Source organism: Pungitius pungitius, chromosome 1 (assembly GCF_949316345.1).
Source record: "Pungitius pungitius chromosome 1, fPunPun2.1, whole genome shotgun sequence".
Lineage (NCBI taxonomy): Eukaryota > Metazoa > Chordata > Actinopteri > Perciformes > Gasterosteidae > Pungitius > Pungitius pungitius.
In genome coordinates, this window is record NC_084900.1 from 6,402,676 (window position 1) to 6,424,649 (window position 21,974).

At 44.0% G+C, this 21,974-nt stretch overlaps 1 protein-coding gene across 17 annotated transcripts in view; it reads right to left on the reverse strand.

Moving 5' to 3' along the window:
* Positions 1–21,974, reverse strand: part of LOC119221817 (adhesion G protein-coupled receptor L3-like) — a 182,496-nt gene that overhangs the window by 44,542 nt on the left and 115,980 nt on the right. For 12 of the 17 annotated variants that reach the window (XM_062560877.1, XM_062560890.1, XM_062560878.1 and 9 more), the window contains 4 exons: positions 10,334–10,687; positions 7,403–7,506; positions 4,445–4,630; positions 2,549–2,587 (listed from right to left, as the gene is read on the reverse strand). In XM_062560877.1, the coding sequence (XP_062416861.1) occupies positions 2,549–2,587; positions 4,445–4,630; positions 7,403–7,506; positions 10,334–10,687 (683 nt within the window). The remainder of the gene's footprint in view (positions 1–2,548; positions 2,588–4,444; positions 4,631–7,402; positions 7,507–10,333; positions 10,688–21,974) is intronic. The other 5 variants (XM_062560901.1, XM_037477914.2, XM_062560879.1 and 2 more) reach the window with 1 other exon arrangement.

Below are 21,974 nucleotides of genomic sequence, written 5' to 3' on the forward strand. Positions count from 1 at the left end.
TGAGGGGCCAGAACTCGGTATCCTCCCTGTATCTTGAAAATTCACTCTCGCTTGGCTCCCGCTAAGGAGGGAGATATTAAATCTGCTCTATTATTTGTGGAAATGGCCATATGCACGCTTCATTTAATTGAAAGTCCCAAACCTTCCGTTTAAAAAAAAAAAAAAAAAATCAAATAAAGACCGAAGGAAGAGGTCTTTCAAAGCTCGCGTGTTTGACTCTCGCTACATCACGGATGGACATAATCACAGTAATTGGACCATAATGTCACTGCCTCTGAACAAGCTGCCATTACTAGAACCAAAAAGGCACAGGAGGCAGGCCGCTATTTTCATCGTGTTTGTTCAAAAATCAAAGGGCACAACAGAGAAACATTCCTCCGGGGGCAAAATCACAACGTAGGCAGTTGTTCGCTATATTGGGCGCGTTGGGGCTTTATCAGGCACAAATGGGTGGATTTAATGAAATTAAATTAGCAACGTAATTTGTTTATGAACAATAGGGAAAGATTCAGAAGGCCTCATAATGAATGGTCATTTCATCTGCAGAGGATAAACACAGGGAGGGAGATTGCTGCAGGTTGAACGGTTTGTAAATTTGTAATTCAAACAACAAATGAAGCGGCTGGAACTCCCTAATAATCCCGAACAAGATAAAGACCTCAGTGCCCGATGAATTCAAGTGGCGTCTCGTTTTTTTTTTCTCCATCTTGTTTACCACTACCGCTAGATAAAAGCCCTCAATCAGGCCATAATCACTCGTCATCTCAATGAGACACCTACCTCCAGCGCTGCACTTGATGTTGGACCGTGTCCTCCTTCATCACAACCACACCTGCCCTCCCGCAATCTGCCCTTCCCCAAAGTACCGCTGGAGTCTGCTTTCAGCGCCGTCCCCGAGCACAGGGACAGCTAAAGCAGGTGCGCCTCTCGTTTGCTTTGTATGCCTCTGCTAATCCCATTTACGTCAACCACCAGGGCCCCGTCGGAGAAAACATTGCCCAATTTCCCTAATCAATGAAAGTCCCTCAACGGCTGGCAGCGGGCGCAGTCGATGCCTGTGTGTACCTAAGGCCACAGATGTTGCTCCATTATTCCGGTTCGTCAGGTGAAAGCTCCACGCTGTTTGTCAACCCGGCGAAGGGAACGGAGGAGGGGGGGAGGAGGTCCACAGCTGAGCAGCGTGCGTACAGTTGTGCGCGGCGACGTGCGACCCATCCGCAACAGATACTGCACCATTGGAACATGAGCCCGGATGCTGGCGTAGAAGCGTGCACCATTTTTTGTTGCATGGCTGCATTGAGGGCAACATTGCACTGGCAGATCACTTTACAACGGGCTGAAACTGTGAGCAGATATTCATGGCTAATAACTATTAAGCTGACATCTAGATGATTGGTAATAACATCTAGCGCCAATGCTCATTTGTCCTTAAATTTGTCCTCAAGAGTATATTTCAATTTCAATTGAAGAAAAAGATATTATCATGTAACCTAGTAACTACACCTGTTAAACATCAGCATTTTAACATTGTTTTTTTTTTAAATGGAGATTTAAAGATTTAGCACCAAGCAACGAGAATTGCTGTATTACTATAACACAGCCAATTTTCTAATTTGACTACACAAGACAATTGGCATTTGTTGGCAAAACAAATGTGTACAGAAATAGGACACCACCGGCCTTATCGTACGAGCATCTCACACTCACAAACCCATCTGCACATGGGCGCACGCTCAGCCATATGAAAGCATTCCAGTTGGATGTCATTTGCTCAATCGGTTGGCTATACATAGCAAACGGCCTTCTGATACGCCTCAGAGGAATGGAGGCAGATACACGTTGCTTTACATGAGCGCTGCGCACTATGAATACGAAAACAACACCTGCCTCTAATGTGCAGGTTTATTGGGGCTGTATGCATGGCACACTCGGATGCCAACGTATTCCATAGTTCTCTTGTCACGGTAGGAATGATACCGATGGCAGCTAGTATGTCACCCCAGGGATGACAAGATAACCCAGAAGCCTGAGAATTAGCTGAGGGAAGCAATAGACACCTTCCTAAATTAGGACACACATGTATTATGCATCAGGGGGAATCATAACACGTCATGACTTTGGCTGACTTAGTAGTTATAAGTTGAGTTGATGCTATAATGAGGCCACTTCTTTTGGCTCCAATATTCGACTGATGCTAACCTCTCATATGGTTTATTTCACTAGAAAGCAGCTGTTATGGTTTCAGGGTCTTTCTTTATAAATGACTGAGAAACACAGAGTGGATATAAGGCATTTCATATGGCAAGTCTCATGCTCAGGCACAGCTTGTTTGAGGGACAATATCACGACAAACCATATGCATGCAAGGTCAAATAAGGACATATTACATGACTCTTAAATGTGGGTATGAAAAACTGATGTTCACTTGTTGGTATAGAAAGAGAAAGAGAGAGAGAGAGCTGTCCACTTAAAAAGGTCAAACTCTAATGATATGGTAACAATATGAAGGAATGGAAAGTGGGTACGTGGTAAAGTTTGGAGCAAATACCTGAACATAAAATCGGCAAGAACGCTCTCTTTTCTGCAGCTGCAACCAAAAGGAAATGCATAGTTAGCAAAAGGTCATAAATTCAAACAACCCCCTTGAATGCATCCCATCTGTTTGAAATACAGACTTGAAAGTAGTGAGAAAAAAGAAAATCTTTGTGTGCAAAGTAGCATATGAAGTACACAAATGATGTGCTACCAAAGAAAAACACTTGTGTGTTAATTAGCACTGGAATGAGACGTACTAGACGTTCGGGAGTACGCCTCTGACACTCTTAAATCTGATTCAAAGCCTTCTTTTATCATTTATATTTTTCACTTGAGAATTTCTATGCAAACTCAGGAGAGCTGTTTATCATCTGAACCTCTGCCACAGTTGAAGGAGAGTTAGTGCTGACAACAATTTAGCACACCTGAGAAACGCTCAGGTGTGCTCGGGCTCAAAGAAACGCCGCCGGCACTCGGTGGAGAGCGGATGATTTTAATTGAGTTCCGATACAAAGCGCGGCGGCTACGCGGTGCTGCTGTGTGGTTCACCGACGCTAAAATCCCATGCAGGTAGGCTCCAAAGAGTGGGGGGGGGGGAAAAAAAGAAGGGGGGCCTCTTCCTCTACATCACCGCCCACTCTTCTGAAAGCGCTGCCGTCCGTACCGCTAGCCGGCAGCTCTTTGATCACCAAAAACTAAACCAATCTCCCCGTTAGCCAACTCAATCCTTTCATTGTCTGCTGGCAGGACGCATTGTGCTTCGCTATCGAAAAAAAAAAAAAAATTCTTTCATTCGCTTAGCTCTTTGCAGATTGTGTCAAAATGATCGAGCTGGTTGAGGTTAAACATCAGCCACTGGCGGAGAAGAGTTCTGTGAGCTCTCACAAGCAAAGGGGGTCAAACACGAGGGAAAGATATCCGACCATTTGTCTACAAGGAGAGCGAAAAGCAACGTTAGACCGAGGACAGAGAATTACGCATTACATAATAAATGTGTAATCCCACGGCCTTCTAGATTATCATGGATTTCAAAGAAATGTTTCTTTTTTTTCACATCCCTTTCTTTTTGCCCTTCACCCTGCTTTAAAAGAAGAAGTTAAACACTCCAGAAGCAGTCACAACCACAGCCGCTGCCTCCAACTTGTTGCGTTTCAAGCGGTATTATAAACTCTAGTTGCCCCTCTACGTGGATTTGCTCATCACAATCCCTTATGGGGACTTTTGGCCGTCTTTACAACCTCCCCTCTCCTCCATTGGAGAAAAATGGCACTAAAATCTCAATGGGGACATCTGCGCCTGCCCTGGCAATGAAATAAAAAAATAAAAATAAAAAAAAGACTATCCGCGAACAGGTGTTGGTGTTTCTCTACAAGTGAAGCCGCTTTTAAATTAACGGCTGACATTTGGAAATTCACTAATGTTTGCTCGGCCTGTCGGCTGCTCGGCAGACAGGGAGCCTTATTTTAGATCGCTTTGCCTGAGTGCCCCACACTCTGCTCGACTCAAATTGGGGAGTGAGCGCATTAGATTCAGCTTCAGCAAAACCAGAAAAAAATTAATATTATCTCGCACAGTTTAGGTACAGCCCGGTGAAAACGTAGCCCGTCTCATGATTAAAAACAAAGTGCTGCGAGCGCAGGGCGTTTGACGAGCGCGACGTCGTCCGACGCACTGCCGATCCTTTTAAGAGCAGATCAAAAAGTTGGATCGATGGCGGGACACACGATTCCTCGTGTAAGTGATGCGTCGGAGCTGTTCTGCTGAAATTTAAGGCCCTCGTCGGAAAGGTGAGATGATTTTATCTGACAGCGATACGCCAGGCGGCACATCATTAAAAGAAAACCTCAGTGCTCGGGTTAACGGGGGGGGTTGACGTTTTAGTTTAAAAAAAAAAAAAGGTTTACGTTACCTTGTTGAGGCTTCGCGCTGCGCTGTCTTTGCCTCCCGGCGTCAGGTTCCTCAGCTGCACGTCCAGGAGATCCACCAGCTGGACCATGGCCTTCACCGTGAAGGTGATGTCTCCCGCCTGAAGATTGCGCTTGGTCTGTTCCGCCAACTCCCTGGCAACGACCGCGGCTGTCTCTCCGGCTCTCAGCTGCGAAAAAGGAACCATTTGATACATCTGAACTGGATAATATTTATTTCCTGAACAAACAAGCCTCATAACCTTTTAGTTTTTAGTTTTTTTTTTTTTTACTGTATCATTGTTACAATGAAAAACATGACAAATTGCTCTACAGAAGTATGTGACCCCTTAAAATGAATACCGTTTAGCCTGTACATTTTCCCCCCGACGGCTTGTATAATGCACACAATTAATGAGTTAAGACGGTCGTCAGCTGAATGTACAAACTGGGGCTCATATTGTATCCAGAAGCAATTTGGAAATTGGCTATTGGGGCGATTTCCCCAGATCCTTCCCGGGAATTAACCTTTCTTTTTTCTTCCTGAAAGCACCACATCCATTATGATACGCGAGCGTGGGCCCTTTTGTTGTCGTGAGACTTAAAAATGAGGTTTGCCTCATGACGTTTTTGACACCTCTTTTGGTTTCCCACTGACTCCACCAAGGTTACCAAGGTGACTCTTTTCTGTTGCATTGCTGCTTCGCAGACTCCCCCGAAACAATTGGCCTCGCTTATACAAGGACATTCCTCTAAACCACACTCTCCACCCAACAGCCATTATTCAATCATTGCTAATACAGCTTACAATAGCTGTGGCATGCCAAGACGGGCAGTGCTTTAATGTGAAGTTTAAACTGAAAACACACAATTACAAGTGTAAGAAATTGTTTAAGGAGTGCAGTAGGCCTTCTCCCTCATGTCAAAATTTGTTCTGTGTAGTATTTTTTTTTTTAAAAAGAAGCTTTTTGGACCTTTTTGCTTGACGTACGCATCCATTAGTCGCATCTGTCTATGGTGTTTTTCTATAAAGAAGAAGGGACTGTGCACCATGGATTTGTTTTTGTTTTTTGTTTAAGGGAGAAACTTACCAGTATCTAACGTGTGAGCTATGGAGGCATCTGCTTATTGACTAATGAGGCTCACCACAAACCCTGAAAGGTTTGCTTCCAAACTTTGGACTTTTCCCAGTTATTTAGGCTTTCAAATGAGTTTGTACATACCGTATCAACCCAGCTCTCTGTACCTATTAATGTGCAGCGGTGCCCCTTGATGTCTACCATTTCCCACTTTTTAATTTATGTGTCTCTGCTTGCCAGACAGTAAATAAATGGGTCTTAACAACTTTAACAAAAAAATAACAAGCAATTATTTTCGGTGCATTGCCATGTCTCTTTTTCAATTAGTATTAAATGCATAATGGGAAATAAAAAGACTGAAGTCAACAAATACATTTTTTACACGTCTGAAATAATAACACAAACAGTAGGTAATAGTTGATCTCAAGTCGGAACACTAAATTCATTAGCGCAGTCGACATGAATGAGCGGTGTCGTCTTTTAAAAAGGTCCGGCCCCTTCAGCGTTCTACTAAAAGACTGGGTGTGGTAAGATGGAGCCTAAAAACTGCTGTTACGCCACCGATGCGGCCCGATACGGATTTACTCTGGCGTCACCTGCTGTCACCGCCTGTGAGTTTATTAGTCGAGCCAATTATGCTGCTTAAATTGGTCTTCGCAGAGAGGTGAAAGCAGGGGATCTCGTCTTTGGAAGATGTTTTCCTCATTTCCCTCTCTGCTCCGCTCTCTTAATGAGAGGAGCTGGGGAGGCACAGTAGAAAGCAAGAGTTTTGTGTCTCTCCCTCTCTTTCAGTTTATCTGGTGTCATTTCATTCCCTTTTTTTTTCTCTACAGATCCCTTCCCCATTTTGTCTACTGAACCATCTGGTAATGAGCACAGCCACATTCAAGACAATGGCTACAGATATGAAATAACGAAGTGCCAGATGGGCATTCCAGATCTATGAAATACTGATCATTCATTAAAGGACGTCCTGTCTTCACAGTGTAGTAGTGTGACTCGCTTTTAAAACATTAAATATTCAATGAAACAATCACACGGTTACTGTTCCATCCATGCAACGGCATAGAAAGAGCCCTTAAAGCGGGAAGCCATCGCTCGAGTTCATTTCCGCTAACCGCAGCCTAGAGTGGAGCTTTATTGCGGCCTTCAAATGAACAGAAATGCACCTTAAATTTCTCTTCCTTCTATTTTGTTCCCCAGCAGCAATCCTCCATCCAAATCTGCAAAACTGCTGTTTGTTTAATGGGCCGAGCTTTGTGCTGTTGAGTACATCCTAAGTGTTATAACATGCACGCCTCAGGGCCCTGTGAGTTTAAGGGAGAACATCGCCTGCAATTCACAACCTGGAACCCTGGATCCTCACAATTTCATTTTATTCCATTGCAGATTTGAACGTAGCAACGCTTCATGTGAGGCGTTGAATAATAACTTGTCCGGAGAGGACAAGATACAAACGGTTTATGCTTGAGAAATAGCCCATGCAAATTACTGAAAGACGGAAAGTGGTCTGCATCAGCTGTGGCCCAACGCGGTCCACTAGACTAGAGGGCTGTGGTGCAGATTTACCCTCCGCCCCCTTCCAACCACCGTAGCCAAACACAAACATTCGCCCTACTGTTAACTGAGCCCGCTGTCTAATCCCTAACAATAATTGAGTAGTTCGGAGGAGAAGAGAACAAAAGAGAAAACGCATGTTTGTGTTAAAGCAAGGTACACCCTTGGTTTACATGTTTGTGTGGAAGTGGAACCTGGCGAAAGAGCACAAATGTGTATAAAAACCACCCTGTATTCATTCCAAAGCAGAGCACAAAAATGCACCTTCCAAATTCCGTAAAATCACCCCAAGTAGCACATGCTCTGCTTATTGGATCAGTTTGGTACCTTCTGGCTGATGAGTTGGACCCAAGGGGAGGTGCAGTTGCTGAAATTCGGTCCCTGGGGGTCCCAGTACCCCTCTGGACTGACACACACGTATGAGGCCACGCCTAGAGAGAGAAAAGAGACAGCGGCTTAGAGAGAGCAATGACAGCTCAAGTGACACGGCCGACGCCTTTGTTATTCTATGAAATGTCTTGAGAGACGATGAAAATTACACACATTTTCTCATGTGTCCTGCTGCTTACACACTAGCCATTGCATTAGGTCTTGTCATCTAATGGCCAATTTCTGTGTTGAGCACTTTTCTTATTTGCATAACTTGTTGAAACAAAACTGCCATTTTGCAGAAGCACAATTCTTAAGTGAGTAAATTAATGGGTGTAGCGAAATGTAATTGGATGGTTTTTATCTTATTGGGATTAAAATTAAGTTGCTTTACTTGAGGCCAACAAGGTTCACCCGGAGCGCGTATGCGTTTTAATCATTGAAAGTCAGACAGTGTCTGCATGTTGCAGTTCAACTCCTGCATGAGAAAAATGAGGTGCCAATTAAGTCTGCCATAGCAGAATTCATCACCAAAGGTCAATTAAGAAAACTGTCTCTGCAGACACATTCATGGTTCTAGTTTCACTTAAGAACAACACCAGCTCCGATTCAAACTAAACAGTGGGACCATCATCTATTAAAGGCTATCTCTATTTCTACCTTCAACCTCATTATAAATAATAAAAAAAAATAGAATTGTTAATCCAATGTTTAAAAAATAAATTCTGTCTTTGACTTGCTCTACCAAGCATTCCAAGTAACACACTGACATTTAATTGCCCTTGCTTGTGCTTAGAGGGAGAGGGTGTGTTGGCGGGTGACACGGCCGGCATTAGCGGATATAAATTTTGATTGACATACAATTTCCTCCACCAGTCCACCTTGGACAGCCTCGTGTTTGATGGTTTTATCAGATAAGGGAACTGTGTATTTCCTCCTATATTGAGAGGCGGGAGAAGGAGCGTGAAAGAGGGAGGGAGAAAGAGAGGGAGTCAGACGGGTGCAGGGGGTAAACAGAGTGGCAGTGAGCGAAGTGAGGTGGATGGAAGGGGAGCTCGAGGAACTTTCAAAGACCGGCAGAGTCGCGCTCTGCATTGGCGGCGTCGTCTGAAGAGCAATGGCTTTGAAGAATGTGCCGAGAGGAGGTGGCGTATGCGTTCCTCTTATCTTGCCATATGACGGCTGTTAGTGAGGTCTCTCGGCGAGTGCTGGTGCGGCCCATTAATGAAGCCTGTATCTGTGTGTGTGTGTGTGTGTGTTGACTGATTAAATGAACAGGCACTATAAAATCATAATGAAAGAGAGGTTTTAGATTACCTGACAAAGGCATGTTTTACATTTCAACGTCTCATTTGCATTACTTCCTGTTGGAGTTTCTGTCTTTGTTTCCTGAATACTGAACTATAGACCTACGATGACACAGTTGCACCTTCTCTGCGATGTGATTCCAACAGACGTGTAGCGGTGCCCTGCTGTACCCCTGCACAGTACGTCTATGGAGCACTTTCCAATACATGTGTTCCTCTCAAGACCTCGCACTTGACTTTACGCTTCCTTGAATTGTAAGCGATACACAACGTGTTAAAGTTGATCCACTACCGAGTTGCTCGATTATTGGAACTGACAGCAGAAACGTACATTTTCATGGTTTCTAGGTTACATTAGAGTTAAACTTTAATTCTTCCCACGCGATTCGATTGCAGCAAGATCTTCATCAATATAAAATCAAAGCTTCTTTGCAATACGTTCCCAGGGCCATTAAAATACATTTAAAAAGCTGTAAATGTAAAGCAGATTTATATCTTGGTTACAAAGACTGAGCTGAAACAACGTAGGAAGACAAATGGTCCGATGCCTGTTAAACAAAACAGTCCTTTCAACAATTAATAAATTACTCCCATTGCATCCTGAGAGGCAGCAAATACATATGGTTGTTAGGGGCAGTAGTTTACTAGTTTCCATATGGATGCAGGGCTAAACTATCTTCAGCCCTGCGTCAGTGAGTCACGAATAAAGGGTGAGACGAGAGGACAGGAAGCCAGACGATGAGAGCAGGAGGGGAAGTGTAAACATAAACAAAACACAGTCCAGCAACCAACATTAAGGAGAAGAGCCCGATGGCAGCGTCTCTAAATGAGAGCAACTAAACACGTCTATTTGGAAGATCAATCAGGTTAACTTAATGGGACTTTGGAATATGGTCTAATCTCCCGACGCGCTTTGTTGGTGCAAACGATGAAAACCATGCTGTGAAAAGTCCACTCCCAAGAAATATTTGCGTTATCAAAACTGATTTTTCGATTTAAGTGGCTAAAGTGAGGCGCCCTCACCCTATACTCGATCATGACTCGCCCTGATACAGTACAGGTGAAACTTGAAAAAATAGAATGTCGTGCAAAAGTTCATTTATTTCAGTAATTCAACTTAAAAGGTGAAACTAATATATTATATAGACTCATTACAAGCAAAGTAAGATATTTCAAGCCTTTATTTGATATAATTTTCGATGTTTACGGCATCTAAAGAAAACCCCAATTTCAAAATCTCCTAAATTTTTTGGCAGTTTGGGCAGGTTCCAAGTCCTGCTGGAAAATGAAGTCAGCATCTCCATAAAGCTTGTTTGCTGAAGGAAGCATGAAGTGCTCTAAAATGTCCTGGTAGATGGTTAAGTTGAATTACTGAAATAAATCAACGATATTGTAATTTTTTTGAAGGTGTGTGTTTGGGAGAAGACTTTCAGGGCAACGTTTTTTTACCTTGCTATTGTCACAATTTGGATCCACAGTGGAGGTTGAATGGAATACCCTCATTTTATCTTCCAAGAGAACCAAGGGCCAAACTACAAAAATTGGACTGATTAAAAATGAAAAAAAATCGAATCCCCGGTACCTGTGGTTCCTGGTGGACAGGGCATCGTGGCCACCAGGCCCTGCTTGGTCTTGGGCCAGGAGATGTCCATCATCACCAGGGGATTGCAGTTCTCTACCCGGATTTTGGGAAACTGCGAGGAAGGCGGCGCCCCGTTCTCGTCCTCAGGGACAAAACCCTCCAGAGACGTCTGCACGGGGGCCACCACCGTGGATGTGGTCCGGGGCCACGGGGCCATCGCGTTTGTTGTGGCGGGCGTCTTGGTGGTGGTGGTCCTAGCCGGTGTGGATGTCATGGTACCGGTGGTCGGTCGAGTGGTGGTCCTCGTTGTCATGGTGGTTGTGTCCATGTACACCATGACAGAGGAGGACGTTTCTGGTAAAGCAGAAAGAAGCAACAAGGAGAATCCACAGATGTTAGGAAAAATGCAGTTGGAATAAGAAGACTAAGAGTAAATGTCTCTCTTTTTAGGCACGACTTATTTATGCATGAGGTGGGGGAGGGGGGGGGGGCAGGAAGTGTGCACGCAGCGGGGCTTCTGTTCTTCCCTACTTTTCCACATGTCAGTTTAAGAGGAGATAGTTAGGCGGAGATCAATTGGAAGTGGCAGGTGTGACTTGCGCGGGCACGCGTGGCGTTTAGTTTTGGACCCCCCCCGCTGGTTAAGCTAACAGACGTACACAGCTGTGCAGTATAAGGGTGGATGTTGACGAGGGCACATCTCTGCGGGTCAGTAGCCGGGTGTTGTAGCTACATGCTATTCCTGGGTCGGCCCGGGACAAACTGAGTGGCCTATTTCCAGGATGCGAGTCCTCCCTGTGGTTACACTCCAGGAGGTGCTAGCTCATGACATTGTTTACCTGAGCAGTTGGGGACGAGGGCCGTCATAACACCAGAATACACACACACACACACACACAAACACATTAAACCGGCATTGGTTTGATTAGGGTCCTGGGTTTGCTTGTTTTTCACGAGTTTTGTTTACAGTACAGCAGCACACGCAAACAAACGCACACCAATATGTGGTGACTCGGTAATCCTTCTCTTCCTACTCAAATGTATTTACACCTCCTCGACCCGCCGTCATCAATCATCCCGTCTACTGAGCCATTATGTCCCCTTTTTTTTTTTTATTCCTTCCCCTGTGTTACTGATTGGAAAATACAGCCCACAAATATATTTAACTTTCGGACTTTTTTTTGATGAATGTGTTCACCTTGTTATGCTTCAAAGTGTCAAAGACAACACTACGAGGTCATGCTTTAATGGGGAAGTAGCCGCTGTTCCAATGACACTGTTTCCTGTGGAATATCAGCAACAGGATTGCTCTGCGGTACTCACAATACTTCTGCATTATTGTGGAATGGAGATTGTTCAATATGAACTACTTGCATTTTCTCTAGTCATGATATTACTGCTGGGTGTAGTCTGGAGTAAGGCCTTTGAATAATTTTTGAATAAGTTCCTATGAAAGAGCAATACACCCCACACACACACACACACACACACACACACAATCGGGCCTTTGCAAAAAATGCAATTTAGGATAGTCGTCTTCCCCCCCCTCAATGCAGCAATACAATCAAAATGACAGAAGGGACAAATGTCCCAATCTTTGCAAGATAGGGGCGCAAAACTAAATTCAATGAGGGTGGATTTTAGGGTACAGCACACAACCACAGAGCTTAAATAACGGACATCACTTCTGAATTCCAGTTTTCCCAGATTCAATTTGCACCTGGACGATTCCCCTGTATGGTGAGTTGGAAAGCATTAAAATAAGACTAAATTAATGCCACTGTTTGTGAATTGCAGAGATGCCTGTAGGCTGTAATGACACAAAAAAAACAACTTGCAGCAGTCAATTCCGTCGGCGTTTAACAGAATTCACCAATAGCCAAGGTTGATTGAATAGGTTGCCACCACACCTAAAGTCCCGGGCTGATTGAGTATTTGTTTTCTCTCTCACTAACTAAATAATTTGCTGTGTTTGTAAAGATCCGCAGGTATCTTGGGCGCCCCCGTGGAGACACTCCATCAGTGAAGTGGGACTACAACAAGAATCTCATTCAATTGCAACGTGAACTTAAGGCATGCGGAGCATTAAATGATAGTGCGCCATTATACAACTTCAACATATCCATCACCAGGATTAAAAAATATATATATGCTTATTATACAGACAACATGTTAAGTGGAATGAACAAAACTTGGATGAAGATGTTCTTGAATACGCTGGTAGAAAAGCAGCCACGTGCACGATCACCGGCCGCCGCGCACATCACCAAGTTAATTTGACGCGACCAACCATCAACGGGGCTTTAAAAATAAATATAGAAGTCCCATGAATACTCAAAAAGGCATTTAACATTCCGATCAGCCACAGAGACGTCAGAATTTACATTCTCTAACCACCGTTAGACATCATCATCAATCTGCGCCACGGCAGCCCAATGGTCATGAAAGCGGGAGGGTGATATATCTCCGCGCACGGCACTCTATTCATTGGCTTATTTATGAGTGAGGGAATTCATCTTTGCATTTGTACTTGAGAAGTGATGATAACCCCTTAAAATGCGTTACACCGACTCCTGGTAAAGGCAATGGCATTCATTTGAGTTTATTGAAATCAGTGCGGTGGTGCTCAAGGTGCGTATGGTAGGAATGCCCACAAGATTACCTCATGGAATCCTGATCATGGAAATTCACCGCTCATATCGGGGTCAGCAAAGGTCACCCTGCACACACTCAGATAAGCCAGTGGCTTGAAATCTGCGGCGACGGGCCTCTGAACATAAGGGGACTATTGTACTGGTGGAGGACGGCTGATGCGGGAACGATTTGGAATGTCACAGATTTCTTGCTGATGGGAGTTTGCAGCCTGATGCAGGTAAGCGCCCTGTGCAGGAACGCGGGGCTTATTTCATGCGCTGAATGCAAAATGCAAAGGCCTTTTTAGTGCATGTGACGCCCCAGTCAGTTTAGCCCGCCGTCGCCCTGCACACGGCGGGTTGTTATGACGCCACCATGATGAGAGCCATGTGGAGGCAATCACTCAATCATAGAAATACTCCGTATGAAATACACTTTCCTATGGGGTTAAAAACAGTGTAATAATTACACCGCACAATATATTAGACCTTGTATCATTGATTTAAAAATCAGTGTCATCATTAGAGGAGGTGAACGCAGCAAAGAATGATGCGTTCACCTCCTCTTTAAACATTTTGTGATTATCTGGGACGTGCTAAAAGCATGTCATCATACATGTCTCGTCTCATCAATTTTAGAAAGGCAGCAGTTTGCCATTTTGCTAACATTAGCAGCAGTGTGTTGCATGACTTAAGACAAACTATTCACTCTCCTTTTAAATGTTCAACGCTCTGGCTCTGCAGTTCCTCAAAACACCCAGAGCAACATTCATATATCATTGTCCATCAATTTCAAAGAAATGAACTCAGTAAACCTATCCTTCCTTGAATAATCAAAAAGTTCCATCGCTTTTATCAATGCTGGGTAACATGACGGTACGAACAAATATGTCCCGAGGAAATTGCCCGCACGGCATGAGGTTGATTCAAAGTCGCGAAGAACCATGTCTAGAATGTAATTCCATACTGCCACATAATCCCGTTGAGCCGGCTGTTAATATTATCTTTCAACGCGCGGCATGTTAAATAGGCCCTACACGAGACGTACACAAGAGGCAGAGAGCGGGAGTGGGAAAGAAGAAGGCGTCCTTGAGCAAACTTGCGTATCTTTTCCATGGGATGAGCAGCAGAAAAAAAGGAAAGCCACAGCAGCCACGGTCTGAGAGCCCTATCGCCTTGGAGACATCACAAGGACATTTTGTTTTGCCAGCTAACCCATTCTCTCCAAGGGGATGAAGGGGGGGGGGGGGGGAAATGCTCAGGAGCCCCAACAAGGTTAAACATTTTTTGGTATTCTCAGGGGGATTCACGAGTCAACAAAGCTGCCGACCACATTCATAGTGAAAATAGTCTGGTGGATTCTTCTCATGCTTTTGAATAACTGAATTCCAAGTTAGAACCTCGACTACCTCTCAGCAGTATCTTTAACAATTAACTGGGTTCTTTGATGTGATCAGGTATTTCGCAATGAGGTTTTAGAATATAAATCTGCATTCAACGAATTCTCCAAGGCATTACAGACCTGATTAAAAATGAAAAGTACCAAAATCCACCTATCAGATATTCATGATTCTTAAGCTTAGGGGGCTTACGGCTGTTCGTACACCTGATCAGGTGACCTTTTCATTCATACTAGACAGGAGCAAGCTGCTGTGTGCGCTCCAGCTTCCTCTCACTCCACTCATCATTCCACACCTCTTCTAATGCACAAAATCCCCCTCACTAAACGCATCAAGTCTGTTTCCACCACACACCGAGCTTTGTGCTCCATTTCAAAGCATTCATTTCTAACTAATTAGGCTCTCTCTCTGTATCCCAGGGCTCGTGGCTTTCACAATTAGATAAGCGCGCTCTACGTTGCTCCTGGAGAAGAAACTGCTATGCTGCTATGAAATGAATCCGGTCTATACGACTTGCCGTTTCCGCTAAGAGAGCGCGCTCGTGGGCTCTGGGAAACTTCTGCACACTCGAGATCAAAAGAGGTGCAATGGACTTTCGGGGAGGAAAATGAAACTGGCATCAGACAGTGAAGTGACTCCTCTTTGTGCTGAGCCCAATTACCTCTTAATTTTGATATTTGAACCTTTATGCATGGTTATAACATCTGAAAATAGAGTCAAATATTAGAAAGTAGTGTGATGTCCTCCATTAGCTTTCTACTGGCCTGTTTCAAGTCTTCTAAATGGGATTTCTGGGTGCTGGGACATGTATTTTTAGAGTGACGCGTAGTAGTGTGGCTATTGGTGGAGCTATCAGAAATACATTTGACCATATACTTGTGTCATTTATTTGATCGGAAAGTGCTGCTTCTATATTCATTAGTTCTGATGTCAGAAACTCTTATTAGCTAGGTACCAATAAAAAACGGGTTATCCTCTAATTTTAGCTTTTAGTTGACCAATACATATACATATAACATATTTGCGACTGTGGGTGATTGGGGAGCGCGGTCATCCTCCGGTAAGAGGGTCGGTGGTTCGATCCCAGGCCCTAACCTGCATGTTGAGGTGTCCTTGGGCAAGACACTTGACCCCAGCATTGCTCCTGTGGCTGCGAGTACAGTGTGTGAATGTTGATTGGCTGGTGCCACTGTGTGTGGTAGTTCCTGTCATTAGTGTATGAATGGGTGAATGATGTCATGTCATGTAGTGTTAAACCGCTTTGAGTGGTCAGAAGACTAGAAAAGCACTGTACAAGTCAATTTACCATTTGAAATGAATGTTAAGAAGGTGTTTTCTTATATCAAATTGTATATATAGGAAGAATTTAAATAAAAAACATATCTGAAACAGGGTTTGTCAATTCTCAGCCAATCAGATCATTCATTAGAACAACGTTTTATCTTATGGATGAAAAACATAATAAAACATGGTCTTGTTTTAAGCAATCTTGCAAAATAATAGCAGTAGGCACTTAATGATAATTAAATAAATAATTCTCTACACTCACAAGCATATCAATTCCCTAATGTGTATGTTGCATGATTCCAGCAAAAATGCTACGCGTGACAACACGTGACCTCTTGTGCTGAATGGTTGGCAACGCCGAAGAGGTCCAGTCATTTAATGGAGTCTTTTGTGGCAGGACCACAAATCCATCATAGAGTGTAAATGGAATGTGTGTGGGGGAGGGGGGTGGGGTGGGGGGGGGGGGGGGTGCAAAGATGGTGGAGGTGGGAGTGGGAGGTAAATAATGCAGCCAGACGTCCGGTAATGCTCCGATATCATCCGACATGATGAGAACCATAATGGATAGGAACTATGCATTGTTTGCCAATTAATTTCGCATCCCGAAGCTCTCTTCCCGGGACTTGAAGAGGGCATCTATGGAGGTCACACAGCCCTTGGATAAGGGTATGCTCCGGGCTGATATATATGCACGCATAGACGCAGGCCTGCAGGGACACTCACAGGGTTTGAGTTAGCGAGAAGAGAAGAGAGCAAAGCATGCTTGCTTATGTAATGTGCAATAGGGTGAATTCACAGAACTACTAGATCTACTGTAATTACATGCAAAGGCATAAGAACACCATCCCCAAGTTTCTTTTATTAATTGGATATATTGTAAAACTGTCGAAAAAACCTAAAGAAATACATTATGGAAATACGTTACACATCTACAGTACATATGTAGCAATAATATATATCCTATAACACTGCACTGGTTGTTTTTATCATAAAACAGTCTATATTCAGCCAAAATCCTTTATGAAGCCAAATGGAGTAATGTTGAAGTCTCACAGGCTAGGGGGGGACGCAGGAGGATGAGGAGAAAAGAGAAAGCATATCATCAGAGGGGATTTCAGAGTCACTAGGAGGAAAGGAGCACTCCTTCAAGGTCTCTTCCCTCTGCCAAAAAGTTCAGCGAAGCTTTTCAAAAGACTCTCGGCCAACAGTAGTACTGTCCAAATGGAAAGAGCCAAGCCGAGTCAAAGAACTCTGACCCTGGTTACGAAGACAATTTTAGATACTCCTGAGGCCTCCGCTCAGCTTGTTCTTGGCTGATTAACCAAACTAAAATCCCTTTTGATTTTTTTTCCTTTGAGTAAATCAAAAAGCTGTAATGTAATATGCTAAAACTCTAGAGTCATGGTTTCCCAAACCCATGCGCGCACACACACACACACACACACATAAACCCATGTGTAGACTGAGGAGGAGGAGAGGGGGCGACACTACTCTTGTTAGACATTGCTTTCCTCCTGTTTGATATTCATTGGGTGAAATCCCTGCCAACTACCTGCTTGGTTCACTCAGTGCACGGCTGATTGGCTGTGTGGGGGAAGCTCGGGTGAAACGTGTGCGTTTTAGCCAAACAAATGAAAGACAAACTGAGAGGACACGGGGTATCATTTTGTTCACTCTTCTCAAACTAAAAAGGGGCCAATAAAGTATATTTTGCTTTTGTAAACAGGTCGGGAACAATGGCACCTGTTGCTTATGATCCCCATTCGTCCTTTTTAAGTGTTTTTTGTCCATGTCCATGGTGTCCATGTCACGACAGATGGATTGGTTTATGGGCCTTAATTGAGGGATTGCCTGCCACCTCTCTGGCCACACAGGTGATCTGTGCATGATTTCCGGATGAAGGCAGAGCTGCCAAGGCCCATGACGGATGGCCAGCCAGGAGGAGGGACACCAGGAGATATCACGCGACTGACAATGCCGCTTCACACGGACCAAGTGAACGGACATGCTGAATCCACTTGTAACATGAGCTCGCACAGCTCAAAGGATCCATTCAAAATCCAAATCAGAAGAAAACAAACATGAGCAGAAGACGATAGCGTTAATGTGGCGACAATGGTTTTATAGTAGAATGTATTGAGTAAATAGTATTCACATTGAGAGGCTTTTAAACACCAATGAAGTTGTCCCTGTTTCCATGCAAAGAAAAAAAAAAAATCTAAAGCTGCATTACTAACAGAGCCCCATTGTGCTGCAGCATTAAAGGCTTTGCAAGACGATCGTGCATTTGTGCATGTGTTTGTGTGTTGGACGGAAATCCTTCGAAACTATAATCCCAAACCTTGCACTTTCCCTCAAAGAGATGCCCTGTGCATGAGGTGCACCGGGCACGTGTTAGGTGCGTAGCCTGCAAATAAGCATGTAGCCTACATTTCTAAGCCTCGACATCAAAAAGGGGATTCATGCAGCATGCAAAAGGCCGTTTACGACGCAAATTTTTTCTTAAAGCTGTGTTACCAAGAAAGAAAAAAACCTTCTGTGATGACAATAAACAACTGCAGGGTTTCACTTGGATCCATGCAGGAAAGCGTCAAAATGTATGAATCGAAAAGCAGCATGACAGGTCTGGGATGCCAGTGCATGAGCAACGGAGGCCGATGGCACTGCAGGTTTTTTTTTTTGCCTTTAAGAACACACTGAGTCACACTGAGGATTATCTCCATCAGACTCTGCCAGCCAGCGTTCACTGCTGCGACGCTCTTAATCAACTTAGCATGTCAGGCACTTCCATCTAAAGCCAAGACCGGCCTGAGCTTCCTAAACATCAGCTGCTTCGGGCATGAAGGTCAAGGCACCCCATTCCGCGGGCTCCCTCCAGGCCAGCGGCGCTGGCACCGCGCCTCGGCCAGATGGCAACATGCGGCGAAATGACAGGAACGCCAGACGATGGCTGTATCTATGACACCAACCGCAGTATCACTCACACGCCGTCTCTCTGGAATGCGAGCTGGAGCCAACAGACACTCCCCTACACACCGTTATCTGAATGCTGCGATTGAAATGAAAGAAATCATCGAAAGGCCAAATTGCTCTATTTCCACAAACAGTGTTTCACTGGGAGTGAAGCTAACGCAATGCGTCCGAGTCGACACACGCGTATGATGCAGCGTAATTATCAGCAGGAATTGTGCATCAGCAGGTGTGTGAGACTGGGGGTAACTTTCTCAGGGTCTCAAAAGGTGAGGTCAGGTTCAGAAGGAACGTCTTCAGGCTTCTTTTGTTATTGTTAGTTAGCTTTCCCCTCCTGCTGAGGGTAGGTCAATGGCATCAGCCTCGGGCTTCTTGACCGTTACATCTGGACACGTGTTTGTGCACGACCGTGTGGGTGGGTGGGATGTTTTCACGTGTGGAAATCAAATGAAATGTGTTATTTTTAAGGAAAATAATCACGTTTGCTTTGAAATCTAATACATAAAACTATCGTTTTGGAATAAAACTGCGATCTGCACTGAGAAATAAAGCAGTCGGAATCTGATGGAACACAGACTTGCATGGTATATTTCTACAGACGTTCTGTGAGGCTTTGGTTGAGTCTGAAGGAAGTCTTGTAGTGGCTAAAGCAGAGTGTTGAGATGATGTAATGGTGACTGGCTGGTTAGTATTGATTAGAATACTTGACACTGATTTCAAGCAGGCGAGCTAACAACCCTAGCTTTGCTCTGCGGAGGGGGGTGATGGAGCGGATCGCGCACTGATGAAAGAGGAGGAACACTAAATGGTGGATTTGGAGAACTGGGTCATGGCTAGTTGGGGGACAATTACTTTCAGAAGATCGGCAACCTCTAGTGAGGCCATTAGCGTCGTCGCAAATGAGTTTGCAAAAAGTTCCATTTACCAAAAAATACATTTTTTTTTGTCACTGGTTGTATATATCTTTAATGTTTTTTTAAAAAGATCATAGAGCAATTACTCGGTTGTCCTTTCATACTCGGCATTGGATGTGATCATGTGAAGTGGATTAATGGTGGGAGAGCTTTTATATCTGCCTGGTAATAACAGTCTGTGCAGCCTCGTTTTTTCATCCCCAATTCAGTGAATTTAATTATCAATCGAGTTGTCATGGAAGCACTCTTGGGCATAGATCATCCGTCCTTGAAAACAGCCTCCCTGCTGAATAGACTTCAGCAACTGCGCTGATCAGCACATGATTATTTCTCGGAGCGTACTAAAAGGGGCTAAATGTGTTTCTATTCATGAATCTTTTTCACTTATTTCTTGGTGAGGTTAAGAAACAAACTAACCTTTTTCTAGCATAAGATTGCGGGCGGCAGGGAGTGGTTCTGTGCTATTCCAGGTATCCTCACCCTGCCCCTGCCAGCTGCCCTGTAGCAGGTGCCGTGCCCTGGCCCATGTGGTTGGGCATACGGTAGCTCAAGCTGTGGCCTCGCCATTTCTCTCTCGCCTCTGCCGCCAACTTGCCATGCTCCGCTTGTCTGGCAGGTCATGCTTGCTCGTGGAGGGGAAATGAACTCGAGTCGAATGATACCTTTCTGCCACCGCCAAATGGCACACTGATTACTGACACAAAGTGACAAAGCACTACCTGGCCCGCGACCTTTTTACGCGTGTCTCGAAATAACTTTGAATCTTAAAACATTTGGGGGGTTTTCATAAACTATGTGCATTTTTGTTTCAGAGTACCCATCTTTGCTGAGAGTTTATGGGGCTACTATTTACACAGTTTGCTATTTGATCTAGGCACACATACCTGGGTTTCAACATTTTAATGCACTAATGTACGGACCGGTTTGTGTGTGTTGAATTAGTCAGACAACAACAAAATGAGCAGGGCTGAAAAAAACTACTTAATTGTACCACAATAAGCGTGCATGGCCAGTTTTTGTATTTGGTCTGGGAGTACACTAAATTAAATGGTTTACAGTCCATTCAATCACCCTGATATTTCTTATCAGCCTGTTTATCTGACATTTGTATTATGTTCTTTGACTCCATCCATCCACTTAATGCAACATTTTACTATCTATATTCATGCAGCAGCTTCTCCACTTGGCAGCCTATTCTGCACAACAGCAGCGGCCAGACACACAAGTGAACATCTCACTGCAAAGTGTAATGCTGAGGCCCGCATTTGCATCTGAATTGGCATTGCTGTGTATGTATGTGTGTGTGTGTGTTTCTGTGCGTCCATGCAAGTGTGTGCGCGCGCGCATGCAAGTGTGCGCGTGCTCATTGTGTATCAGTGTTAAAAAGTGACGGATAATCATTTAATACAGAAAGCACATTACAACATCATTTCACTCCCCTTAACTATAACAAATTATATTACGAGTAGCTGTGTATTATCAAACCCAAGCGCTGTAAGCATGGTCAGTGAATGAATGAATACATTACGGGGAGTGTTGAAGCAGGACTCGGTGCGTGAAAAAAAGAGTTGGCGAAGGGAAATAAATTAAACTGGCAAGCGGCAGGTAGAGAAAGCTCCAGAGGAGAAAGCAGAGGTAGGGACTTCACACTCAAATAACTTGTGACATTTCTGACTAGAGCTGTTGATGAGATAGCGCAAAGAATTACCATGGTGTGTCAAAACAGGTACTTTTTTTTTTTCATTTCATGCTTCAAAACAAGCACCAATTTATAAAAAGAACAATGGAGCGGAGAAATCAGACTTTTGAGAAGAGTTTTTGGAAGTCTAATGCGAGCAGTGGTTCATATCCAAAGGCAACAGCGAGAGTGAGGACATTTTATTGCTACTTACAGTGTTAAACTCCCAGTTATCATATTTGAATGACACATAAGACCTCCTGTTGTTAAAAGACAATTGGTGAAGCACGTCATGGGACTCCTAACTATGCTTTGACACTGCTCACTCGTAGGTATCAACAGAAGTTTTCAAGTTAACTTTATTCCAATTACCCTTCAATAATGAAGTAAAAATACCACGGTAACACATCAAGCAGCATTCCATAAAGCCAATTATCACAAACTTGCCATGCCAAGCTGTTCTTTGCATCCCACAAACGTGTGGCGCAAGACATAAAGCATGCTGAGAATTTTGCTTTTCTTAGAGCCGTTCAATTAACGAGGCGAAGCATGTAGTTGGTTTGAGGCGGTTGGAAAGAGATCTCCAGGCGTGTTAGTCAAATGGGTCATTACAAGGTATTCAATTATTTGGGAACAAGACTGTATCAGGGAAATAAATCGAGTAAATAGTATTCATTATTTTTAGGAATCCTTCTTTTAATGTCCTGTTATATCCTTTATTCGTATTGTTTCATCTATAAAACGTCCTCATTTTCTCTC